This window comes from Arvicola amphibius, chromosome 3, assembly GCF_903992535.2.
Source record: "Arvicola amphibius chromosome 3, mArvAmp1.2, whole genome shotgun sequence".
In the NCBI taxonomy this organism is placed as follows: Eukaryota; Metazoa; Chordata; class Mammalia; order Rodentia; family Cricetidae; genus Arvicola; species Arvicola amphibius.
Window position 1 is genome coordinate 69,554,682 of NC_052049.1, and position 24,991 is coordinate 69,579,672.

General features: G+C 39.3%; 1 protein-coding gene across 6 annotated transcripts in view; it reads right to left on the reverse strand.

The window, feature by feature from the left end:
* Positions 1-24,991, reverse strand: part of Mctp1 (multiple C2 and transmembrane domain containing 1) — a 592,391-nt gene that overhangs the window by 79,839 nt on the left and 487,561 nt on the right. For all 6 annotated transcript variants that reach the window (XM_042054767.1, XM_042054765.1, XM_042054766.1 and 3 more), the window contains one exon: positions 6,224-6,343. In XM_042054767.1, the coding sequence (XP_041910701.1) occupies positions 6,224-6,343 (120 nt within the window). The remainder of the gene's footprint in view (positions 1-6,223; positions 6,344-24,991) is intronic.

The following is a 24,991-nucleotide window of genomic DNA, read 5'->3' on the forward strand; positions in this document are numbered from 1 at the left end:
ACAAACAATCATGCCAGAATAAATAAAAGAGAAGCCTGAAGCTACGGCTCTCATGAGGAGATTTCCAAGCCATCCCTGATGACTCAGAGAACCCCAATACAGCATAATTGTCACAATCTGATTTTTATTTCAGGATGATATCCTTCTTCCTGGTCTTCAAATAAAAATTGCCAGATGCTTACAGGGCATTCTGACAAATTAGAATTTTATTAGAAGCCTTATTGTATCCTGAAATTCTGATTTGATCAGTCATCTGTGTTTTTTTAAGACTTATTTGTGTGTGCATTTGCCTATTGAGTTCATGTTCACCATGTGCATGCAGGAGCCCAAAGAGGCCAGAAAAGGGTGTAGGTTGCTAGGAATCAGAGCTGCTAGCAGTTGTGCCTGAATCCTGGTGTCATTCATAACTCTGGGATCAATCCTTCGGGCTTCAGGGTTAGAGTGTGAGGAAAATCTGGGGAGGGGAAATGTAACACGGTGGAGGGCTGAGGGGAGCGACAGAGGTGTCAGGTGCGAATCCAAGTGCTAAAGTACCACTCTACACTGTGAGTGATCAGCCACTGAGACTAAGCGCTCAGTGGACGTCTCTAGAAGATTACAGGTGTGTGTGTGTGTGTGTGTGTGTGTGTGTGTGTGTGTGTGTACTTTTCTAGGGCATCTAAATAGTTGTAACAACCACCTTATGCTCGGGATTGCTTTGGGAACTAAAGGTCTAATTCTTTTCATGGTCCTCCTCAGATTTTTGCAAGCTGGTAACCTCGGAAAAAGTTGAGAAAATTGGGGTTGAAATAAGCACAAAGGGAGAAAAGAGTGATCATCCATTTTTAGATGTGTTCAGAGACTGTATGACTCAGAGCCGCTGCTGTTAAGAGCACTGAAGATGTGGTCTTTTTTGGTACCAAGAGGCAAACACAGGAGACTTGTGCTTTATGTCACTTTCAGTGAATGATAAAGCTCACTGATGTAGAATCTAGAAGTTCTGCCATGGTCCCCCTCTCAGCTTGGCTGTGGCCAGCCCCTTTAGACCCTCTTAGACTCACTTATTCACTATTCTGCAAATTCTAGTATTCCACCAAGGGCTGCTTTCTAGACAGGAGCATTTGACTGATTGGGACTCAGGACAGACACCATATGCTTCTGTGGTGACCAATCCAAATTTTCCAACAGCATTTCTTCCCTTCTAAGCTTTGTTTTTAGTAAGTATTCTGGGCTTACATGGATCAGACCCAACAAGAAAAACAAACTCAGTGCTACTGTAGAAGGGAGAAGAAGGACTAATGCTTTGTCATTGAGAGGAACTAAGTGAGCATTCCAGTATTTACTCCCGTTTTAATCAGGCAGACATTGTCTCCATTTATGTCGTAGTCATCCCGTGAGTCAGAGTGATTTCATTGATCTGCCTCACTCTTCAGTCTTTTTCATGTCACCATTGATTAGCAACCGAGACTGCTGTGTAGGAGGCATATCATGACAGTGGAGATGAATGTTCTTTTAAGGTGTAATTAGAAAATCCTGCTTGAAGAATGTTTGTATGCCAAAAAATTCCAAGACTTTCCTTACAAGTGTAGAGGATATTCAGCTTTGTCTTACTCCTCCCATGCTTGCCTGGGGAGTAGAAAGTAACTCTGCAGGCCACAAACACTTCCAAATGGATGGCAGCACCTGGACTGCAAAAGATGTCTGATGTCATTCCTTGGGAAGTCACTGAGAAGCCTGTGAGAAGGAGTCTGGGGCTTCTGGGGTTCTGTGGAATGCCCTGGATACCCAGAGATTCCCCAGGAAAGATATGCCCAAGAGCACAGTATGGAAACCAGCTCAAGGCTTCAGAAAATAGTTGATTTGGTTTCACTTCACGTGGACTGTGCTGTGGAGATCATTGTTTATGTTGCATTTCAGTTTTCTCATTTATAAATCAGAGATAAAAGCAGTCAGAACAATTTCTGTGATATAGTTATTGTAAAGAATAAAAAGAAGTTGATGTCTCCAAAAGACTCAGCAGGATAACTGATGCATGGAAATTACTTAATGAATCTCTGCTCCATTTCTCTGGGTTAACAGATGTGGGGAGGAAGTCAATGAATGTCTATCAAGGTGTATGCTTGAGGGTAGAGTTGGTGCTACTGTCTTTGCTGTAACTCATGGGAAAAATCTGCCTAGGGAGAATGGGATGTACCAAAATAGAGCTGAAAAAAGAAGCATGACTGTGGTTAAGAACACAAATGGTGTGTGCCTTTGTGTAAGTTATTTAGCTGTTTCCCTGTGGGTAAAGTAGACATTATGATACCAGAGAGCATGCAGTAGACCTCTGACTCCATGGGCCACTCATTTCCTTCATTTTCTGAGGCCTGGTTCCTTTTCTTAAGGGCGAGTTCCTGCAACTCAGTTTATTCAACAGGGATATTTTTCCTTAATTGTTCTATATGAAAGTACGGGATTGAAGAATTTAGGAGGACCCAACCCAATGAGCTTGTTCTCCAGAGAGATGATTCAGTAAGACAATGTCTATAAAGTGTTTCCAATAGCCCTAGATATGCAAACAAGAGCTCAGTAATTTTAAAATCCCAAATAAAGAGTCTTGTTGGTCTCAGCTCTTCAATTGATGACAGTTTTTGTGGGCAGTGCCTGTAATTTGGATAGGTGGTACCAGCCCAGTAGGCAGTACAGGAAGAATTTTCCTCAGCTTTTGGAGTGACGGCTCAAACTGAGAAAGATTGGCATTTCTCTTTATATCCTTTCATGCCAGAAACATTTCTGAAAGACACACATATTAACCAGGCTCCTCTGGAAAAGCCAAACAATTCTTGTACTGCTAATTTTCACATCACGTTCCTAGACTAACTAGGACTCACACCAAGCATTTATTATTTTTCTCAATTCTGACTGGGAAATATGGAAGGATACCATTTTTAACACACCCACACCTCTTCCTGTGGGCACCTTCAGAATCTGCAGATTCCCCTACCCCCGGAAATAGCTGTCTGCTCATCCTGCCCTTAACTGGGTCTGCCTATTAAATGTATCTCTATGTACTATCCAAGCATCATAGTGTCTCCTTTTTCTGTTTAAACTAGAAGGACTAGTTGGAAAAGAGTTGGGAGGGCTTAGTCCTGGTGATTCTTGGGCTGAAAAGCTTAATGAATAACAAACACACACTGAAGCCCTTTCCTGGTTGGGTCATAATTTCAATTCTCAGTCACGATGTTGAAGATAGAATTTTCACCCATCTATGTACTTAGTGTGCTATGAAATTATGTTAACTTTTGTCTCTTTTCTGTGTAGATCTAAAAGTCATTTTTGATTTGTTTTTCCTTTAGTGTTCTAAGGTTTCCCCTCATGGCGGAAACACCCCCACCTCTCTCCCTCTACCCACTACTTCTTCAGGAAGTTTCCTGGTTTGAGGTCAGTCAACAGTGTGACTAATTCACCCCAGAGGTCCTGGGTGCTTTGTATACATGCTGAAAGCCTCAATAAGGTTTTGAAGATACTCAGACATACATGCACACACACACGCACGCACGCACGCACGCACACACACACACACACACAGAGACAAAAAACTTGTCACCAACAAAGTATAATTCGGGTTTTCTTTCAAAAGGAGAAAGCAGTTAAAACGCACAGCTGGCTATGCCAGAAAACAGAATTAGACAAACTGGATTTAAGAGTTATGTAAGGTCTCAACTGAGCCAGTGAATGAGAAGTTGAAAGAAACGTTGTGACTGCTCCTCTAGTCCCTGGGAAGAGCAGATATGTGGATGTATGTGCTTTGGGCAAATAAAAAGGCAGTTACTGGGCGTTATGGAGCATAGTTGACATGTCAAGTGGCTTAAGCTATAGAATGCCTGACACGGGCTGTGCTGGGAGACAAAACATTGTCCAAGCTAAAAGAGGAAAACTGTAAGAACAGGCATGCTGGAAAGGAAGACTGGAGAGGTTCTGCTTCAGTGTTGTATTTTGTAAAAGATAAAGGACGTATATTATGCAATTTAAATTATATGTTATGTAATTGTTCTATATACTTATAAAAGTTTCAGATAATTTTAAGTACCAAAGATAAATTATATATTACAAATTTCCTCCTAGCAGTGGACTTTCCACACAAGGCAGGCATGTTCTAAAAAAAAATAATGGATTTTACAGTTTAAGAATTTTTTTTTACTAAGAATTCTCAAACCAATGCCTAACTCTTCAAGATAAATCCCACAGGACTTAGAAACTAAACTAAATTACTACTTTTCTTATTTGCAAATAATCTTGTTTGCAAATATGTCTCAAGATAGCTGACTGAAAAGTAGATATTCTTCTCTTTCAGCATCTCCCCAAGATAAACAGGACAAAAAAGTAATTGTCAGAGACAGCTCTACCTTCTTAAAGAAAAAATTCTGGATTAATTGAAGAAAAAATTACCTATTAGTCCCCAAGACATCAGTTTTTACAGCAATTTGGGCCTGTCCCTTAGCATGCAATTTAACTATATATCCTTAGCAATAAACGTAACTTCTTGTCTATTGATACTGCTTAACCATTAAAACCTCTATTAGCAATCTTGTATTTATTTCGCTGATAGAGTTTACAATATAAAACGTTTTAGGGATTAGGAAGATGGCTCAGGTGGTAAGAACATTTGCTCTGTAACATGGGGACCTAATTTCTGAATCTCCATTACTTTAGGTCACAGCTGAGTGTGCCTGGGACCCCACGAAGACAGGTGGCTGCTAAGGGCTCACCCATTCCAGAAACTCTAGCCTGGGACCCCACAAAGACAGGTGGATGCTAAGCCCCCCTTCCAGAAACTCTATGTTAAATCGTGAGCTTCTGGTTTAGTGATGGACCATGTCTCAAAGCAATAGGCATGAGTAATAGAGCAAGACATCTGACACTCTCCTCTGGCCCCCAGACACACAGGCACAGGGTCTATATCTGCACCGCCAACATGCATGCAACATGCAAACAATTGGAACAACTCTAATCTATAAAATATATGCTAAAAACAGCCACAAATGCAAAGATCAGCAGAGAATTTGTTTCTTCAAACTTAGTCTAATCTTGTAAGAGAGACAGCAACACATTAGAAGGTAAACAATTCTATCATGTACTTGATTGATGTATATTAGTATTTATAATTTACTTTAAAAATAAGAAAATTATTTTGAAAAAATATAATTTGTTTATGTTGCCATTTCAAATATAAATTATTTCAAAGGAACTGTTTTTTGCTTGTTTGTTTTGCCACAGGTAAGACAGTGAATGCATTTGATATCCACTATTGCAATGAAGTGTTGTATAATATTGTAGTAATTTGAACTGATAATCAAATAATTCTGTTGTTATTAACAAATATAGTAATGGCAAATATTTGTGATTGACACTATATCACAAATAACTAAAAATATTCCTGACTATAAATCAAATGGAGTCTATAAAACACTCACCTGCAGAGTATATTCTCATCTACTTTTTAGTTATTTTCAACAGTTTCCCATCAGGTCACACAATTATATATGTTGAGCTTGGAGAAGATGCTGTATCCCTTTAGTCACATGTGGAATAATCTCTGGTATGTTCGCTAGGACTACAGTGACTGAAACAACACAGGAGGGGCAGGCCTGACTCACGGACAAAGCACAAGGCCCTTGTCAGCTGAGCTCCAGCTCCTTGCCTCACACATTCTAAGAACTTTCCTGAATGTCCAAGGGAGTACAGATTTAGCTTAACATTCCATGGAAGTTCTCCCCCTTGCATCAGTATATAACATATCTGACTCATAAACACATAGTTATTGTTAGTGAAGAGTCATTAATTTAAGGTACTTTAATACACTTTCCAGACTAAGAACCATCAACTCTTTCTCTAATGATAGTTTACAAAGAGAACTGTCTTAAGTAGAATACAGTAACTTGATCTGATTTTAACAAGTCTGTGTGTGACCTTATCTCTTAGGACAGGATCCAACATGAGGTAAAAATGATCAGGAGATGAAAATAAACAAGGGTTTGGAATAATAGCCATTAATGATTTTAAATCATAGCTCAGTTTGTATACTCCCCACTTTAGTTTCTACCAAACTGAGTCATTCCAGAAGCAGGCAGATACTTCATATTGTGTTAAGTCCCATTTAGGTTTGAGCTTACAAAACTTTCCTCTGGTTTATAAGACTAAATTCAATGTCATCTCATCAGAGGGACAAGGAATAATAAAACACACAAAGAATGAAGAGACTTACTGTATCACATTGCCTGTTATCTTTCCCTGATATTATTAGGAAGTAGTTCCAGGTCAGCAGTGACAATAACAACAGTGGTATCATGTAGAGCTCAAAGTTCCAGACGACAAAGAGGAAGAGCTGGTGGGGAGAAAAAAGAGAAAAAGACACTAGTCAACTCTGAACTTACTTAGGTGGACTGTCATGCACACCCTTCTCCTCAAGATCCACAGACCTGCATACTGTAGAACAGAAAGTTTGGTCTGGAAAGCAAAGCTATAAGAACTTAGTAAGCATTTTGCTAAAAGCACAATTCATCCTAGAAAATCACTAAGAAAATTTTTGCTTTATTTATTTTCTGTAAAGAAAAACTTGATATTATTACTTTATCAATTCAATTTTAATTCCCCCCTCCAGTGAAATTAATCAAGTTTTTTTGTTATTGTTGTTTTAATTTTGTTTTTTCAGTTTAATGAAAGTTACAGTGTTGCCAGAATAGTTTGGTCTGTCTGTTTGTCTGTCTTAATCATAAAGAATGAATCACCATTTAATATCAGGGACATTCTTTTCACAAATCTCACTTGGATAATTCAAAAATATTTGCATAATGCATAATAGGCAGGTGAAAATAACATGTCTGTACCACAGAACCCCAAAAACCTCACATTATAAACAAACAAACAAAAAAAGCTGCTTCCAACAAGTGTTAAAAGAAGTTGACTTACTGTTTGGTATCACACAGAAAGGGAGATGTTTGCAAATGAACGTGAGTGAATGCTTTCAAGCTATTTCGTCAAACAAAATTTTAGCATGCCTGTTTGTATTAGTTTTAACACTACCCATTTGAATAAACTCTTTTTAATTGTAAGACAAATGTCAGAATAAGAACTCGGGGTTGCTGGGAGACAATTGTCTATATTCTGTCAATAATATTTTAAATAAAATCTGATTGTTCAGTAGCCAGGCAGGACAACCAAACAGGAAGTAAAGGTGGGTCAATGAGAACAGGAGAATTCTGGGGAGAAGGAAGTTCCTTCTGCAGTCCTAGTGGAGCCATAGAAGAAGCAAGATATGACTGCCTCGCTGAAAAAGTACAGAGCCATGTGGCCAACATAGACAAGAATAATGGGTTAATATAAGTTATAAGAGTTAATAAGAATCCTGAGCTAATGGGCCAATCAGTTTATAGTTAATGTAGACCTCTGTGTGATTTCTTTGGGACTTAATGATTGTGGGAACTGGGTAGGACAGAAACCCCAACAATATGGGGTAACAGAGGAAATCATTCTATGCACATTTACATTGGAAAACAATGGGATTGGATCCATAAGCCATGACTCTCACCTCTTCACCAGAGCACTCCTGGGCAGATCATCTACGTTCTCTAGTTCTGTGGCTCTTTCTATCAGTCTACTGTCACCTTAAATCTGGTGGGATTAAGAGCAGAATTAATTCCTGATCTCAATGCTAAGGAACTGTGGAACCTTTCTGTAACTTTCATATCATGTATTTTAATTTCTTCCTCTGTAAAATGAGGACAACAAGTTTTGAGAACTGCACAATTAGCACAGTGCTCAGGATGAGGGCAAATGCACAGAGCTGTGTCCACAATTACAACAGTGCTCAGGATGAGGGCAAATGCACAGAGCTGTGTCCACAATTACCACAGTGCTCAGCATGAAGGCAATGGCACAGTGCTGTGTCCATGCAAATGATGCTCAGAAAGTTTACTAATTCTTGACTGAAAATCATAATAGCATCTGCCTACTAAGATTTAGTTGAACAGTAGCATTTGAGTCAACTGCTCAGGGTAACACAAATCTTGCATTTCATAGACCTAGAGAGTTAGGGGAAGGGTCATAAAGACATGAACATGAACAACAGTGCTACCTGAAGCCTTCCTAGTAAATACCAGTCCAGGGCCTGGGCCTATCCAAATGGCAGAGAGATCTCCCACATGTGAGCCACAGAACTTGGGATCTGGGCCTTGAGCAGTGTCTTTCCCATGTTTCCCTAGCTGAAGAGTTCCATCGACACAATCGCGTTCAACACTGATGTTCCATGGTACAGCTGTACCACTTTAGTGGATGACTCCAAGGAAAGAGTGTCTTCCGGAAACACCAGGTCCGCATGCGCAAAACAGTTGTAAGCACAAGCTAGACCAAAGCTCAGCAAGGGAAGCGGATTGGGTTTGAAATCCCACTCCTAGCTGTAAAGTATTGGCAAGTGTTAGCTGCTGGGAGAGGGAGAGCCAGGCCAGTTCTTTCTAAAATTGCACCTCCTAGTAAGTCAGCCACTGTCCACTGGGAAGCAGAAACTAGTCTTGAAGGTTTTTGCCATTTTCAGAATGCGAAGTTGGGCAGATGGAGCTTGGAAGAGCTGTGGGAGAGAGGGTAAATAGGATCCAAACACACTGTAGGATACCCTCAGAAAACTGTCAAAAAATTTAAAATATGCTTAAAAATATTCTGAGAAGTATGTATTTCACTAGATTTTTGATAGTCATAACTCAAATGGACGCTAATATAAATATATAATTATTTGGTATTACACAGCAACAATAGATTCAACTTCCAGAATAAGAACCATTCCAAATATTTCATTGTATGAAATGGTAGATTTTTTAATTTCCAACAGAAATGTAGGAAGGTTTCTAGAAAAAAAATCTTCCCATTTAATTTTTGAAATTTTATAATGTGTACAAAGATCATAGGATAGAATTCAGATGATCATATTGCTAAATATAATCTAGTGGGATGATATCAACCCACTGAGGAAAGATATTTTGTTTTGTAATGTCTGATCACTGATGTTCGAGTGACTGCATCACTTCAACCATCTCTCAACATCATCAGTTACTTCTAGCATTGGTAATATGCACACTTTGTGCATATTTTCAACTATAAACATCATTCTCTTTCCATACCCTTAACTCATCACTATGCTCTTGAAATACAATGCTCAAAATCAGCACATTTCTCATGCATTTCGTTTCTTAAAAAATGTTTTCTTTTTTTAAATTGATTTTTATTGAGCTCTACATTTTTCTCTGCTTTCCCCTTTCTCTCCCTTCCCCCTTTTATCCTCCCCCAAGGTCCCATTGCTCCCAATTTACTCAGGAGATCTTGGTGTTTTCTACATTTTACTTCCCATGTAGATTAGATCTATGTAAGTCTCTCTTAGTGCCCTCATTGTTGTCTAAGTTCTCTGGGATTGTGGTTTGTAAGCTGGTTTTCTTTATTTTATGTTTAAAAACCACCTATGAGTGAGTACATGTGATAGTTGCCTTTCTGTGTCTGGGTTACCTCACTCAAAGTAATGTTTTCAAGCTCCATTCTTTGGTCAAGGAGCATTTAGGTTGTTTCTAGGTTCTGGCTATGACAAGCAAAGCTTCTATGAACATAGTTAAGCACATGTCCTTGTGGCACGATTAGGCATCCTTTGGGTATATAAAAGTGCTATTACTGGGTCTTGAGGAAGGTTGTTTCTTAATTTTCTGAGAAATCGCTATACTGATATCCAAAGGGGCTGTACCAGCTTGCATTCCCACCAGCAATGCAAAAGTGTTTCCTGTATCCCACAACCTCTCCAGCATAAGTTGTCATCAGTGTTTTTGATCTTGGCCATTCCTACAGGTGTAAGGTGGAATCTCAGAGTTGTTTTAATTTGCATTTCTCTGATGACTGAGGATGTTGAGCATTTCCTTAAGTGTCTTTCAGCCATTTTAGATTCCTCTGTTGAGAGTTCTCTGTGTAGGTCTGTACTCCATGTTTAGTTTTTTGGATTATTTGTTCTTTTGATGACCAATTTCTTGAGTTCTTTGTATATATTGGAGATCAGACCTCTGTCCTATGTGGGGTTAGTGAAGATCTTTTTCCATTTTGCAGGCTGTCGCTTTGTCTTGTTGACCATGTCTTTTGCTTTACAGAAGCTTTTCAGTTCCAGGAGGTCCTATTTATTAATTGTTTCTCTCAGTGTCTGTGCTGCTCACATTATATTTAGGAAGTGGTCTCCTGTGCCAATGTGTTCAAGTGTACTTCCCACTTTCTCTCCTATGAGGTTCAGTGAAGCTGGCTTTATGTTGAGGTCTTTGATCCATTTGGACTTGAGTTTTGTGCATGGTGATAGATATGGATCTATTTTCATTCTTCTACATGTTGATATCCAGTTATGCCAGCACCATTTGTTAAATATGTTTTCTTTTTTTCCATTTGATATTTTTTGCTTCTTTGTCAAAAATCAGGCATTCGAAGATGTGTGGATTGATATCTGGGTCTTCTATTTGGTTCCATTGGTCCTCCTGTCTGTTCTTATGCCAATTCCAGGCCGTTTTCAGTACTGTAGCTCTGTAGTAGAGTTTGAAGTCAGGGATTGTGATGCCTCCAGAAGGGCTTTTATTGTACAGGATTATTTTGGTTATCCTGGGATTTTTGCTTTTCCATATGAAGTTGAGTATTGTTCTTTTGAGGTCTGTGAAAAATTTTGCTGGGATTTTAATGGTCATTGAATTGAATCTGTAGATTGATTTTGGTAAGATTGCCATTTTTTACTATGTTAATTCTGCCTACCCAAGAGCATGTGAGATCTTTCCACTTTCTGGTATCTTCTTCAATTCCTTTCTTAAAAGATTTAAAGTTCTTGTCCTACAAGTCTTCCACTTGTTACTCTGAGATATTTTATGCTATTTGTGGCTATTGTGAAGGGTGTTGATTCTCTGATTTCTTCCCCAGCCCTTTTATCATCTGTGTACAGAACGGCTACTGACTTTTTGAGTCAACCTTGTATCCTGCTACGTTACTGAAAATGTTTATGAATCGTAGACGTTCCTTGGTAGAATTTTTGGGATTGCTTATATAAACTATCATATCATCAACAGAGAGTTTGACTTCTTCTTTTTCAATTTGTATCCCATTGATCTTCTTTTGGTGTCATATTTCTCTAGCTAGGACCTCAAGAACTATATTGAATAGATATGGAGAGAGTGGACAACCTTGTTTTGTTCCTGATTTCAGTGGGATCACTGGGAATTTCTCTCCATCAATGCTGGCTTTTTGGCTTGTTGCATATTGCCTTTATTATGTTTAGGTATGTTCCTTGTATCCCTACTCTCTCTAAGACCTTTATCATGAAGGGATGTTGTATTTTGTTGAAAGCTTTTTTGGCATTTAATGAGATGATCATGCGGTTTTTATTTTTTAGCTTGTTTATATGGTAGATTATGTTGACAGATTTTCATATGTTGAACCATCCCTGCATCTCTGGGATGAAGCCAACTTGATCATGGTGGATGATGGTCTTGCTGTGTTCTTGGATTCAATTTGCCAGTTTTTTCATTTAGTATTTTTACATCAATGTTCATGAGTGAGATTGATCTGTAATTCTTTTTTCTTAGTACTGTCTTTCTGTGGTTTGAGTATTGGGGTAATTGTAAGCTCATAAAAAGAGTTTGGCAATGTTCCTTCTGCTTCTATTGTGTGGAATAATTTGAGGAGTATTGGTATTAGTTCTTTGAAAGTCTTTTATAATTCTGAACTGAAACCATCTGATCCTGGGCTTTTTTTGGTTGGGAGACTTTTGAGGACTGTTTCTATTTCTTCAGCTGTTATAGGTCTGTTTAATTTGCTTATCTGGTCTTGATTTAATTTTGTCAAGTGCCATTTATTCAGAAAGTTGTCCATTTCCTTTAAGTTTTCTAATTTTGTGGAGTACGGGTTTTTGTAATATGACCTGATGATTCTCTATTTTCTTCCATACCTGTTGTTATGTCCCCCTTTTCATTTCTGATTTTGTTAATTTGGATATTCTCTCTCTGCCTTTTGGTTAGTTTGGATAAAGGTTTGTCTATTTTGTTGATTTTCTTGAAGAACCAACTCTTTGTCTCATTGATTCTTTGTACTGATTTCTTTATTTTTATTTTGTTGATTTCAGCTCTCAATTTATTTCCTGTTGTCTAGTTCTCTTAGGTGAGTTTGATTCTTTTTGTTTTAAATTTTTCAAATGTTCTGTTAATTCACTAGTGTGGTATTTTTCCAGCTTCTTTATGTAGCCATTTAGTTCTATGAACTTTCCTCTTAACTCTGCTTTCATTGTGTCCCATAAATTTGGGTGTGTTGTGTGGTCAATTTCATTGAATTTTAGGAAGTCTTTAATTTCTTCCTTTATTTATTCTTTGACCCATTGATGATTCAGGTGGACATTGTTTAATTTCCATGTGTTTGTGGGCTTTCTGGAATTATTATTGCTGTTGACTTCTACTTTTATACCATGGTGACCTGATAAGGTACATTGGATTATTCCAATTTTTTGTATTTTTTGAGGTTTGTTTTGATACTGGGTATGTGGTCAAATTTTGAAAAGGTTCCATGAGGTACTGAGAAGAAGCTATATTCTTTTCTGTTTGGATGGAATATTTTATGGATGTCTGTTAAGTCCATTTAAGTCATAACATCTGTTAGTTCCCTTATTTCTCTGTTCACTTTTTGGCTGACTGACCTGTCCAGTAATAAGAGGGGAGTGTTGAAGTCTCACATTATTAGAGTATGGGGATTAATGTATGATTTGAGCTTTAGAAGTGTTTCTTTTATATATGAAGATGCCCTGGCATTTGGGGCATAGATGTTTACTATTGAGATTTCCTCTAGATGGATTTTTCCTGTGACTAATATGAAATGACCTTCTTTGTCTTTTTAGATTGATTTTAGCTTGAAGTCTATTTTGTTAGATATTAGGATAGCCATACCCACTTTTTCTTAGGTCCATTTGATTGGAATATTTTTTCCAACCCTTTACTCTGAGACAATGTAGGTCTCTGAGGCTGAGATGTGTTTCTTGTATGCAGCAGAAGAAGGATGGATTCTGTTTTGTATCCAAATCTGTTAGCCTGTGCCTTCTTATAGGTGAGTTGAGTCCATTTATATTAAGGGATATTAATGACCAGTGATTGCTCTCTCCTGTTAATTTAGTTTTCATTGTTGGTGATGTTAATTTGTGCATTTTTCCCTTCTTTGGGATTTGGTGCTATGAGACCATCAATTGTCTGTGTTTTTGTTGGTGTAGCCAACTTCCTTGGGTTGGAATTTTCTTTCTAGTATTTTGTGTAGGGCTAGGTTTATAGCTATGTATTGGTGAAATCTAGTTTTGTCATGGAATATCTTGTTTTGTCCTTTTATAGTGATTAAAACTTTTGCTGGGTGTAGAGGTCTGGGCTGGCATCCATGGTCTTTTAATGTCTGCAAAATGCTTGATCATAACCTTCTGTCTTTTATTGTCTCCAGTGAGAAGTCAGGTGTAATTCTGATAGGTTTACCTTTATATGTTACTTGGCCTTTTTCCTTTACAGCTCTTAATATTCCTTCTTTACTCTGTATGTCTAGAGTTTTGATTATTATGTGGTGAGAGGACTTTTTTTGGATACAGTCTATTTGGTGTTCTGTAAGCTTCTTGTATCTTCATAGGCATATCTTTCTTTAGGTTGGGAAAGTTTTCTTCCATGATTTTGTTAAGTAAATTTTCTGTGCCTTTGAGTTAAACAACTTCTCCATCTTCTATACCTATTATTCTTAGATTTGGCCTTTTCATGGTGTCCCACATTTCCTGGATATTTTGGGTTAAGCTTTTGTTAGAGTTAATGTTTTCTTTAACTGATGAGTCTATTTCCTCTATTGTATCTTCAGTGCTTGAGATTCTTTCTTCCATCTTTTGTATTCTGTTGTTCATGCTTGTGTTTGTGGTTCCTGATCATTTTCTCATGATATCTGTTTCTATAATTTCCTTGCCTTGTGTTTTTTTTTTATTGTCTCTATTTCAGTTTTCAAGTCTTGAATAGTTTCTTTTATATGCTTTTTTTCTTGTTTTTTTTTTAAAAGGGATTTGCTGATATCTTCCAATTTTTTTGTTTGTCTTTTCCTCCATTTCTTTAAGGGAATTTCTCATTTCCTCTTTAAGAGTTTTAAACATTCCCTTGAAATTATTTTTTAGGTCATTTTCTTCTGCCGCATCTATATTTGGTTGTTCAGGTCTTGCTGTTGTAGGGTCTTTAGGTTTTACTGCTAATTGTTGCTCTTTGTGGTGTTGCATGTGTTCTTACCTTTTCTACTCATCTTTTCCTCTGATAGGTGTGGTTGAAGCTGTCTGAGATTCTGTTGATTAATCTTCTAGGTGTTAATAAATCCAAATCTCAGATGGTTGTTCCTTGTGGTACAGTCAGTGCCACAGTTATAGTTACTCCATTGGTTATTCCATGTTTGTGGAGAAATCTCAGCACTCCTGTGCTTTGCTCTACTCCCTTGGAGTTTGCTGCTTCAGGCCTACTTTGGCCTAGGTTACTGCCTTTGACTTGTTTCTGTAAATTCTGGTCTGGTTCCCCTCCTGCTGAAGTCTGTGGCTTAGAGTTGTTCCTGCAAAGGTCTCTGGCTCTGATCTGCTGCTTCAGAGTTCCCAGGCTCAGGTGTGCCCAGAACCACAGAGAACCTGGCTCTGGCTTACTGCCTCAGAGGTCCTAGACTCACTCTTTGACCCACAGAGGTGTCAGGTTCCTGCCTAGTCCTATTGTCCCTGGTCAATGCCAAGACCCACAGAGGTCCTGGCTCAGGCCAACTCCCTCTGAGGTACCAGACTCATACCTGGCCCTGCAGAGATCTCTGGTTCATTCCTACTCCCTAAAAGGTACCAAATTCATGCCCATACCGGCAGAGGTCCTGGCTCAGGCCTAGTTTTGGGAAGTCCTAGACTCATGCCCAGACCCATAGTGGTCCTGGCTTAGGTCTATTCCCTTGAAGGTCCAAGATTCAGATTTGGACCATCAGCATTCTCTGGTTCTGGCTCACTTGCTCAGCAGTTACTTCCCTGTACCTGTTCTGGTGGAGTTTGTTGTCTCTGGACCAAGTCAGTGGTTGAGGCCTGGTCTGCCAGTGTCCTGGGACTCTCTCATGCATTTCTAAAGTACTCAAAGTGCACCATGTATACAGTTACCAGAGTATGGATCAGGGGAAGACAGAGAAAAGAGAAATCAATCAAGGAAGCAATTATATTTGCTTTAGCAATGCTTACAATGGAAAACTAATCTTCTTTCTTACTGTTTGTGAGTTAGGGAACTACTCCTTGTGGAAGTGAGGAAGCATCTTTGAAAGGAAGAAAAGGATAGGGCCTTGGATGAACTCCAAATGAAAAACATTAAATTTTTCTTTTTCAACATTCAAATAATATAAAATCTCAAACGTATTGAACATAGCTTAACAATAAAAACAGCTTTAAAAATTTTACCAAGTATTCATAAGTAGGACAAAGTGCTTTCTGGACTCAAGTTGTTAAGAACCACTAGGAAATTGCAGCCACTCACTAGATTATTACTGAAGATTCTAGTTCTTGCTAGTCAATGAAGGTCATCTAGTAAAAAGGGCCCAGAGTGGAAGCATCTTTTTCAGCATCCTTTCTACATTAGAGCTCCCTTCATCCTCCCTGGGCCTACTTCCTATGAAAGCCTGAGGTTATACAAAACACCAGACTTTCATGTTCCAGTAAGGTAGTAGGAGCAAGAAGGCTTCTGGGAAAAGCAAAGCCAAGCTAGATCTGGCTACGCTTTTTCATGGGTTTGGAAGTGGCAAAAGCAATGCAGCAATGAGACGAAAGAAGAAATTAAGAAATAAAAATACATTCCCAATGCACACAAACACCCACCACAAATATAAACCATAGGTGTTGGATATGGCCTAATCAAACACTAGAACTGCATTTTCCCACATTAAACACAGAAGAAGGACAAAAGAATTCTAGAATGTTTTCAGTATTGCATTAGGCTAAAAGGTCATTCTCAAGCTACATAGCAAGGTTGAGGCTAGCCTAAAGTACACGAGAACATACTTCAAAAAATAAACAAACTAATTGAGATTTCTATGCATTACCATGTATGCTAGAGTATGTGAGAAGCTCTCTTCTAACTAGCCTGGTATTGTCAGCTGTGATTACCATGTTCCTTCAGAAGCTGCTGGACTGAGATGAAATGGAGAGGACACAGATGTTCCCACCAGATTCCAAGGTGCCTGAGAGTCCCAATCTCTAGTCTATGGCCTTGGACAGGTATTGAATTTCTTTATGTTTTCTCATCTGAAAAGTAGAAATTTACTTTGCAGACTTAAAATGGAAATAGTCTAAGGCTTGGTACCTAGAGGTGTTCAACAAACAGAACATATTGACTCTTATTACACATCAATTTCTTATCCTTCTTGCAGCTTTCTGTCTTTCCTATACCAGCCATAGTTAATTATGGCTTCAAGAGTAAGAGCTATGAAGAAGCCATGGAGGTGACATCATGGGTAAGGTTTCTAGTGCCTTTACATTTAAATTAATTCATGCTGATTATGTGCAGTTTTGTTCTATCTCCTTGTATCCATGACTTCTGCAATACCTTTTCACATTAAGACGTGGATGTAATATATTATTTCTTATGGTTCAGAACAGAGTATTAAAATAGAAGCCTAAAAATCACCATGACATCATCACCTTCATCACCTCAACCAAAAGTCAGACAGCATGAAGAAGCAAAACTACTCGTAAAGAGAAGCTAACTGAAGATGCCTTGATGCCTTGTCATTGCTTCAAGTTTGGAATTTTGGCTCCACGTATGAACATTATCCCTCTCCAAGAAGAAAAGATATTATGGTAGAATGGGACATTCAGCAGAAGCCCAATGAAGGGGCTTTAGTTCCATTTCTGACATTTGGTATTATAGGATCTTGAGCAAGTCAGTTACTATTTCTCAGTTTGTATTGACCCATTTCATAAGACAGCTATGGGGAGAAAATGAGGCAGTATATGTGTGGTGGATGGTGGGCCTTGATTATAGCCAACCTGTCCTGATTCAAAGTCATCCAGAAGATAAGCTTGTGGGTGTGTCTGTGAGGGAATTCCAGAGACTCGCCTTGAATGTGGGGGATACTCTCCCATGGGCTGGGGCCTTGCACTGAATCAATAGGAAGAAGCACATGGATCCGGAGCATTAATTTCTCTCTGCATCCAGACTGCAGACACAGAAAGACCACCCGCTGCCAGGCAGTCCTCGTTACAAATGACAAAGCTGTCCCTCTAAACTGTGAGCTAAAACAAATTCATCTCCATAGAGTTGTTCTTTGTCTGGTATTTGTCACAGCAAGAAAATTACTCACTGCACTGTGTAAAGGAGACTTAAGCACTGTATGAAAGCAAGCGTCACCCCCCAAACCTGCTTAGTGCTTCTCTGAAATCCTCTCTAAGAACCAGACGAAATAATGAAAACTTGCCCGCACCGATGTGGACAGGTACAAGTCACTGCATTAGGGACTTGAATTGTTCAAAAGGAAATTTACCTCTATTCATTCTCTCTCTCTCTCTCTCTCTCTCTCTCTCTCTCTCTCTCTCTCTCTCTCTCTCTCTCTGTGTGTGTGTGTGTGTGTCTCTTTCTGTGTCTCTCTGTCTCTCTCTGTCTCTGTCTCTCTGTCTGTCTCTCTGTCTCTCTCTGTCTCTCTGTGTCTCTGTCTCTCTCTCCATCTTTGTTTCTCTGTCTCTGTTTCTGTGTCTCTGTGTCTCTATGTCTCTGTGTCTCTGTGTCTCTGTCTCTGTCTGTCTCTGTCTCTGTCTCTCTCTGTCTGTCTCTGTCTCCGTCTCTCTCTCCGTCCCTCTCTCTCCCTCTCCCTCTCTCTCCTTCCCTCTCCCTCTCCCTCTCCCTCCCTCTCCCTCTCTCCCTCCCTCCCTCCCTCTCCCTCTCTCTCTCTCTCTCTCTCTCTCTCTCTCTCTCTCTCTCTCTCTCTCTCCTGTGTATGTGTGTGCATTCATAGAAACCAATACTCATGAGAAAATGCATGGACAGCACAAGCAAATCCCATAGTGCTCATGATAAATGCTGAGAGGTGATTGGGGCCTGACTGAGGAAGAAGGGTGGTGTTTCCGGGGAGGGTGTGTGTGTTGTGTGAGAGGAGTTTATTGAGGGAATCTGTATTAAACAGAGATAATACAGTTAACAATTTTACTAGCATTTTCAACAAGAAAAATCCTGAGCTTTATAGATAGTTGAATTTTTTATAGTAAGTCACGTAGCATACATTGCCCATCTTGTGAATTGTAGAGTAAAACCAAATAGGATCTAAATATTTTTATTTTAGTGTGTGTGTGTGTGTGTGTGTGCGTGTGCGTGTGCGTGTGCATGTGTGTGCGCGTGGGCACGCATGTGCACGTATGCGTGAGCATGACTGTATGAAAGATAGAGGATAATTTGGGTGAAATGGGTCTCTCCTACCATGAGGATTCTGAGAATGGGAAGTGGAGCATCAGGCTTGGTAGCTAGTTCCTTTACCTTATAAACAATCTTTCTAGCCCTAAAAGTTTCAATACTTTTTGACAACATCATGCCTCTCTTATAAGAGATACCTTGGTTTTAAGGATATCAAATTATATCTATAACACATTTTCAATTGTAAATTCAAGTATCATTTATCTGAATCCTGGCTTCCAGTCTACAGTGTTAGCATGACTATCACAAAGTACTTTCCCCAGTATCCACGTGAGTCATATTTTAGAAGCATTCTAAACCTTAACCAGAAATACTCAGAATGGATTTTTCATTTTTAATTTACTGAAAGAGAAACAACATAATTTGTACTAACATGTATGCTGTTTGCTGTCATGTGATTGAGCCTGAGGAGAGGTGAGTGGAAGGCTGCAAAAGCTACAGGAGCGGAAACCGAGGAGACAAAAGGTTCCCCGACCCCCAAACCACTCTGACCCCAAACCACTCTGACCCCCAAACCACTCTGACCCCAAACCGGCGCTCTGACCCCAAACCGGCGCTCTGACCCCAAACTGGCGCTCTGACCCCAAACCGGCGCTCTTGCCACAATGTCCATGAACTGAGGGACAAAGCTCTGCGGCAAGGCTGGGGTTTTGAAAATGTCAATCATTCAGTGTGGAGACTTCCTGTGCGCCATTCCTTCTCCCTGCTGTCCTGTGGTAACTGTTTTTCACAGCAGCATGAAGAAAGAGAGAGACAGTTCTTAGGTGTTACGGCAAAGGTTTGGTAAGGCAAGCAGGTCAAAAAGTGACGGTGGAAATAAGGTTTCTGAGGTGTGTTTCACCCTCTCCTTTCTTCCCTCTCTCCTATGGCTCAGAATAATCAAAAGTTGGCTATTCACAATGTTTCTATTAAATGGGTTTCGTCTGTCCAAAATGTTTAGAGGGGGTTAGCAAGGTAGCTGCAGTGGCAAAGACGGGACTGAATGAGCCAATTACAATTTTACAGACAAAAAGACCCACTTTTCCACATAAAGATTAAACAAACAAGATATTCTGTTCCACTGAAACCCCAGCTAAAGGCAGATAAAGTGCCACCCTTATATTAAAAAAGGCATATTATATCAAGTCAAGTGAATGATTCAGAGTATTGAGATTTCATAGCTACACTGTTTCTACAGAGGGCCTGATGTGCTTGGCTTTTATTTCTTTGAGCTTGAGAGTTTGAGTCCCAGACAGGACCAGGCCTTTCACACCAGGCTCTCAATTGATTCCTGCACTGATGTGCAGTGGGAGATTGTATGCAGTCGGTGATCACTCCACGCCACACACGACTACCCCGGGGGAGCCCACTTCAAAAAAAATAATTTAACTTGGAATATTGAATATCCTATTCTTTTGCAAACTACAGTATATTTTCAAAAGGAATCTCATCCAAAATGATTAACACTTCCTACTGTTCGGGAAGAAAGCTTGCCCTTTCAGACTAACAGCTGTGGATCATTTGCTCTCCACTGATGAGATATGTTTGATGAGTATTTTTCTTTCTAATTAGGAGATGAGATTCTCTATTTGACTATCTCTTCAGAAAAAGTGAGGAAAATAATTCTGCCTATATGGAAATTACATCTTCTACAAAACAATTAATTATTTCAGGTTCCTTTTAGAAAATCCTTTCTTTCCCTAATTTCAATTCATTTCCCCCCTACACTTAACATACATTTCCAGTCTGGTCTTTGCAGTATTAACCCATCTTCACCCAGTCTTCATCTTATCGTGTTTTCCAGTTTGTCTCATCACCCAAAACTGTCCATTTCAGGTAACCAGAGGGCAGAAACATGAAGATTGCAAAATGCTTATATGCTTACAGGAATGTTTTGCTTTTTGTAAAGAATTTTTGGCATGAGACTATTCCCTAATGTGAAAGTGGACTCAAAAAAGATGAATGATAGACTGTACTTTTTGATGTAGTGATTAGATAAAACTTCAATTTTCTTAGCTATGTTTTTAAATTGACTTTTAAAGGTGGTCATGATGATGAACTCTTAAGAGGAAACATTTATCTCTATTAGCAGAACTGGACGTAAACATGGAAGCTACAGAACGGATGCAAAGCGGGTCCTAAAATACTTTGTTTTCTCCTTGAAATGATTTCCAACAGATGTGCAAGGTGGTAAAGCTCTTGGTTTAGAAACTTGCTCCAAAGGTGTAGCAGGAGGCTGGAGAGTGGCACTGTTTGTTAGTCCATCGGTTGCCCCCTCATCTCTTGCAACACGAAAAGTGGAGTGGAAGGAAGGAGAACTGACTTTCAAAACTTAAGTCTCTGGATAGTGCTTTCTTTAGCTACAGTGTCTTTAGAAACATGTAGGATAATTTTATTTGCCAACAGGTAGTGTAGGAAAGGGAATTAGTACGCCAGTGTTTAGTGGGTGGGGCAGTACTGTGGATCACTGAAAATGGTGGGGAATTCCACCCATTTGAGAATTGTCTGTACAAAATGCTGATAATTCCCCATAAAGAAACATTGACAGTTATTGTGTGGGCAAAGTGTAGTTTATAATTAGCTTAGAAAATATATACATGTATATGTGAGTGTGTGTGTGTGTGAGTGTGTGTGTGTGTGTGTGTGTGTGTGTACATCTCATCCTGGAACTCATAGTTAATGATAGCATCAAGACTGAGAGCTGTGTGAAGATGCCCTAAGAAGAGATACTGTAATGATCATATTTCAGTGTTTTTTACTTTTAATTCATGGAGACCACTTATAGTAATGTCTTCATACCGGTTCAGTTCCTAGATGATGGCATGACTTATGATTTCAGATTAAAGGACTGAAATTAAGTCAGTAGTGGGGAAAAAGTGTGCCTGCTTGTCAGCCTCTGCATAAAATGTTCTCTCTGCCTACAGTGTTTAGTTATGAAAATGCTCAGGGAAGAACCAGAGGGAAGCCACAAGGCTCATTTACTCTCTTTTGAGTTAAGTCCAGCCCCTCATGTTACCAGAGTCTTCTATGACTCTTGCTGAAGTGGCCAGATTGAGACACACTTGTCTCAGGTCCTTCTTTTCTGTTGGTTCCATGGAAACTTCCTGTACTGCCTCCATTTGTCAAGAGGGACAACAGAGGCAAAGCATCTAACCACTGCTACAGCCTGATGTGCCAAGTCCTACTGTATATGTGTTGCTCTTATTGGTTAATGAATAAAGAAGCTGCTTTGGCTTGTGATAGGGCTGAGTAGAGCTAGGTGGGAAAACTAAACAGAATGCTGGGAGAAAGAAGGTGGAGTCAGAGAGAAGCCATGTAGCCGTCAGAGCAGACAGACATGGGATCTTTACCCGGTAAGCTACAGCCACGTGGCAGTACACAGATTAGTAGAAATGGGTTAATTTAAGATGTAAGAGCTAGCCAATAAGAAGCTAGAGCTAATAGGCCAAGCAGTGATTTAATTAATACAGCTCCTGTCACATACAAACCATAGACACAGCTCCTGACACATACAAACCATAGACACAGCACCTGACACATACAAACCATAGACACAGCACCTGACACATACAAACCATAGACACAGCACCTGACACATACAAACCATAGACACAGCACCTGACACATATAAACCATAGACACAGCTCCTGACACACACATATAAACCATAGACACAGCACCTGAGGACTCTTATGAAAAGGGGGCCAAAGCGCCTCAGAAACAGTGCTGTCAACTAATCGGTGCATAATCACACAGCTTTCTGGATGGAAATATTATACCAATACAATCTTGCCTGTACAAGATTTGGGTGGTTATTATTATTTAGATCTTTTCTCTTCAGCTTGCAAGTTGGACTGATATTTTATGTTATTTTTATCAAAGTCAGAGATAAAAAGCTCTGGATTTCCTTTGAGATGCCAAAAAACTCAGAAAGATAGCTCTGAGCATGTCCAATTTGACATCACCTCAATCACATGCATAACTGAGAGAGGTGTGAGTTTAATGTTAATCATATATGGATGTAGAATGAAGGTAACGAATGCTTATAGTTGCCTGGGGAATATTGATCCATGGAGGTCCCCTTTATGAGAATTAATCCTTCAGCTATTGGTTCTAAGGTCTGCCACAACATCAAAGACAGCCATTTTCATTTTTGTTAGTCATAGAAATTTGGCATTCAAAACCAGGCAGCAGGAAAATAATATTTGGCATCCCAGATAACATATGACATTGCTTAAAATGACCAAACATGGAGAATGGGGAAGGTAAGCACTTATTTCACCCCTAAGGGGTTATTGTAGCAAGTCATCATCACTTCAAACACTAAAACAAATTGAGAATTTGTTAAAGCACTTTTGGCTTTACTTAAGAATAGTTACATTTGGTACATCTGGAATATTCTTTATGTATGCTTTGGAGACACTCGTGGATCCAGGAGATACGGCATATCACAGATGTGCATTGGGGAGGTTAGGCTCCTTAAGTATTTCCTAACTGTATTTGGTATAGCTGAGTAATCTTTGTTCTTTTATACCTCCAATGCCAGTGAAACTGTCACTTTCATCTTCATGGTATTCAAGTGATTAAGTCATGTTCCGAGAACATGTCTTATCTTGAAGTTACTAGCAAATAAAGTGATTTCTTAAATGTGAACATGGTCTTAAGGATAATCTCTAACTTACCTACTCTCTGTTTTCAGCAGTGCTATGAAGATTCGTAGAACTCAATTATACACAATTATCATCTAAAGAAATGAATCTGCTGCCATCACCATTTGTGAAACAGGTTGTTGGTCAATTCCCCTTCCTGTGTATGTAAATGCTGTATCTAGGTACGTACATTCCTCACCAATGTTTGCTGATGTACAACATGTTCAATCTATCCTAAGCTCAAAAGTTGGCTTTAAATCTCTCTCCGTTATGAACAGGTACAATATTTAAGGCAACAGCTGGCACTTCAGTTGCTCATAGGAGGAACTCCCTCTGTTCTATAGACGGTGCCAGGAAATAGGATGCTGTGCTATCTAACGAGCCAAACGCACGTTCCTGAAGTCTGTGATACACTTTACTTTAAAAATTAGACCTATAGTCTTTATGTCCTTGTTTCTAACTCGCTAAGCAGGAATGCCTCTACAATAGCAGACGATGGCTGTGGGGCTTCCTTCCAGGAGCTGCCTGCAAACGGGAGCACCCTGCCAAGTTCTGTGATGCGCAGTACCATTCTCGCTCATTTCCACTCAAATTATTTCACTCAGATTTATTCAGCTTATCATGATTCTCTTTCCTAGGCTACTTATTTTTGAGCTCTCTTTTTAATCCTTTACGATATAACTTGCAGTTATTGTTGATTATTCATTGTCTATACTTAATGTCTTCGTTTTACGTTTAAAATTACACAGCCCAAATCAGAAAAGAATGTTTTTAGATTCTCAAACTCTTACGTAGATCTAAAACCTAATAATATCAGATGTCTCCGCTATCTCACCAGCTTCTAAAGCTCCATCTCTCGCTCTGTCTTATAATTTTCTAATTTTCTCCTTCAGTGGTCTCATTCCCCCAATCCCTCTGTCCTGGAAAAACTTCAAGAGTTATGTTTAGCAGCTCTAGCTATGTCTGAACATATCTCTTTGCAATTCAAATAATCATCTTCGGCTGACTTTAACAGGCTTCTTTACTCCATTCCATCTTTTACCCTTGCTGCGTAATGTTTACTGGGGAATCTTTCTCCCATTGCTTAACAGGTCTGAGCGGTCTCGTTACTGCACGGGAAGCCCGAAGGTGTGAGCACTCTGAGTACATCTCTCTTGGCTATTTTCCAAACCTCCACACATTTTTCTTCAATGCAATGGTGCTTGTGTTTCAGTGGTAACAGAACTTATCAGAGAACACTAGTTTAGACAGCAAGCAAGCTGAACTCCAACTGTTCCAACAGCCTGACTTTTACAGGGAAAGGAAAGGCCCACGGCCAAGAGCACTGAGATGAGCAGGTATTTTTAGTTCCCTTGTAGGCCAGCTCTAATGTAATTCTGAAATGTTTTCTTCAAACCCAAGCCGACTTTTCCAGGGCTGTCCAAATCTGTTTTCTTTTATAGCAAGTACAAATTCTTGGAGCAAAGGAAGTGTGCAGATCATTCACAGTGCCTCTGCATGGCTTTGGTGTTGATGCCCGATGGCTCAAATTAGTCCCCCAGACAGATGAGTGCATTGTAATTAGCTCTTGTCAAACTGTTAGAAATAAAAAAAAATGATTTCGAGTGTAATAAAACTTACAAAAAGGAAAATCTTTCCTATCATTTTCAGCCAAAATAGTTCTGGTAATGGCTTATAGCTTAGTGCCCCTCAGTTCTGAAAGAAGGCCACTGAGTTCTCGGAAAGGGTATCACTTCACTGATGTTAGGATGAGACATGTATTATCTTTCAGGCATTTTTGTTGTTTTAGTAGATTGCCTGTAAAATCTCATTCCAATAAATGACCTGTCAGGACTGGACATATTCTGTGGGGCCGCACAGTGCAGAACTATTGTTCTTAACCAAGATTCACGCTTCTCTGAC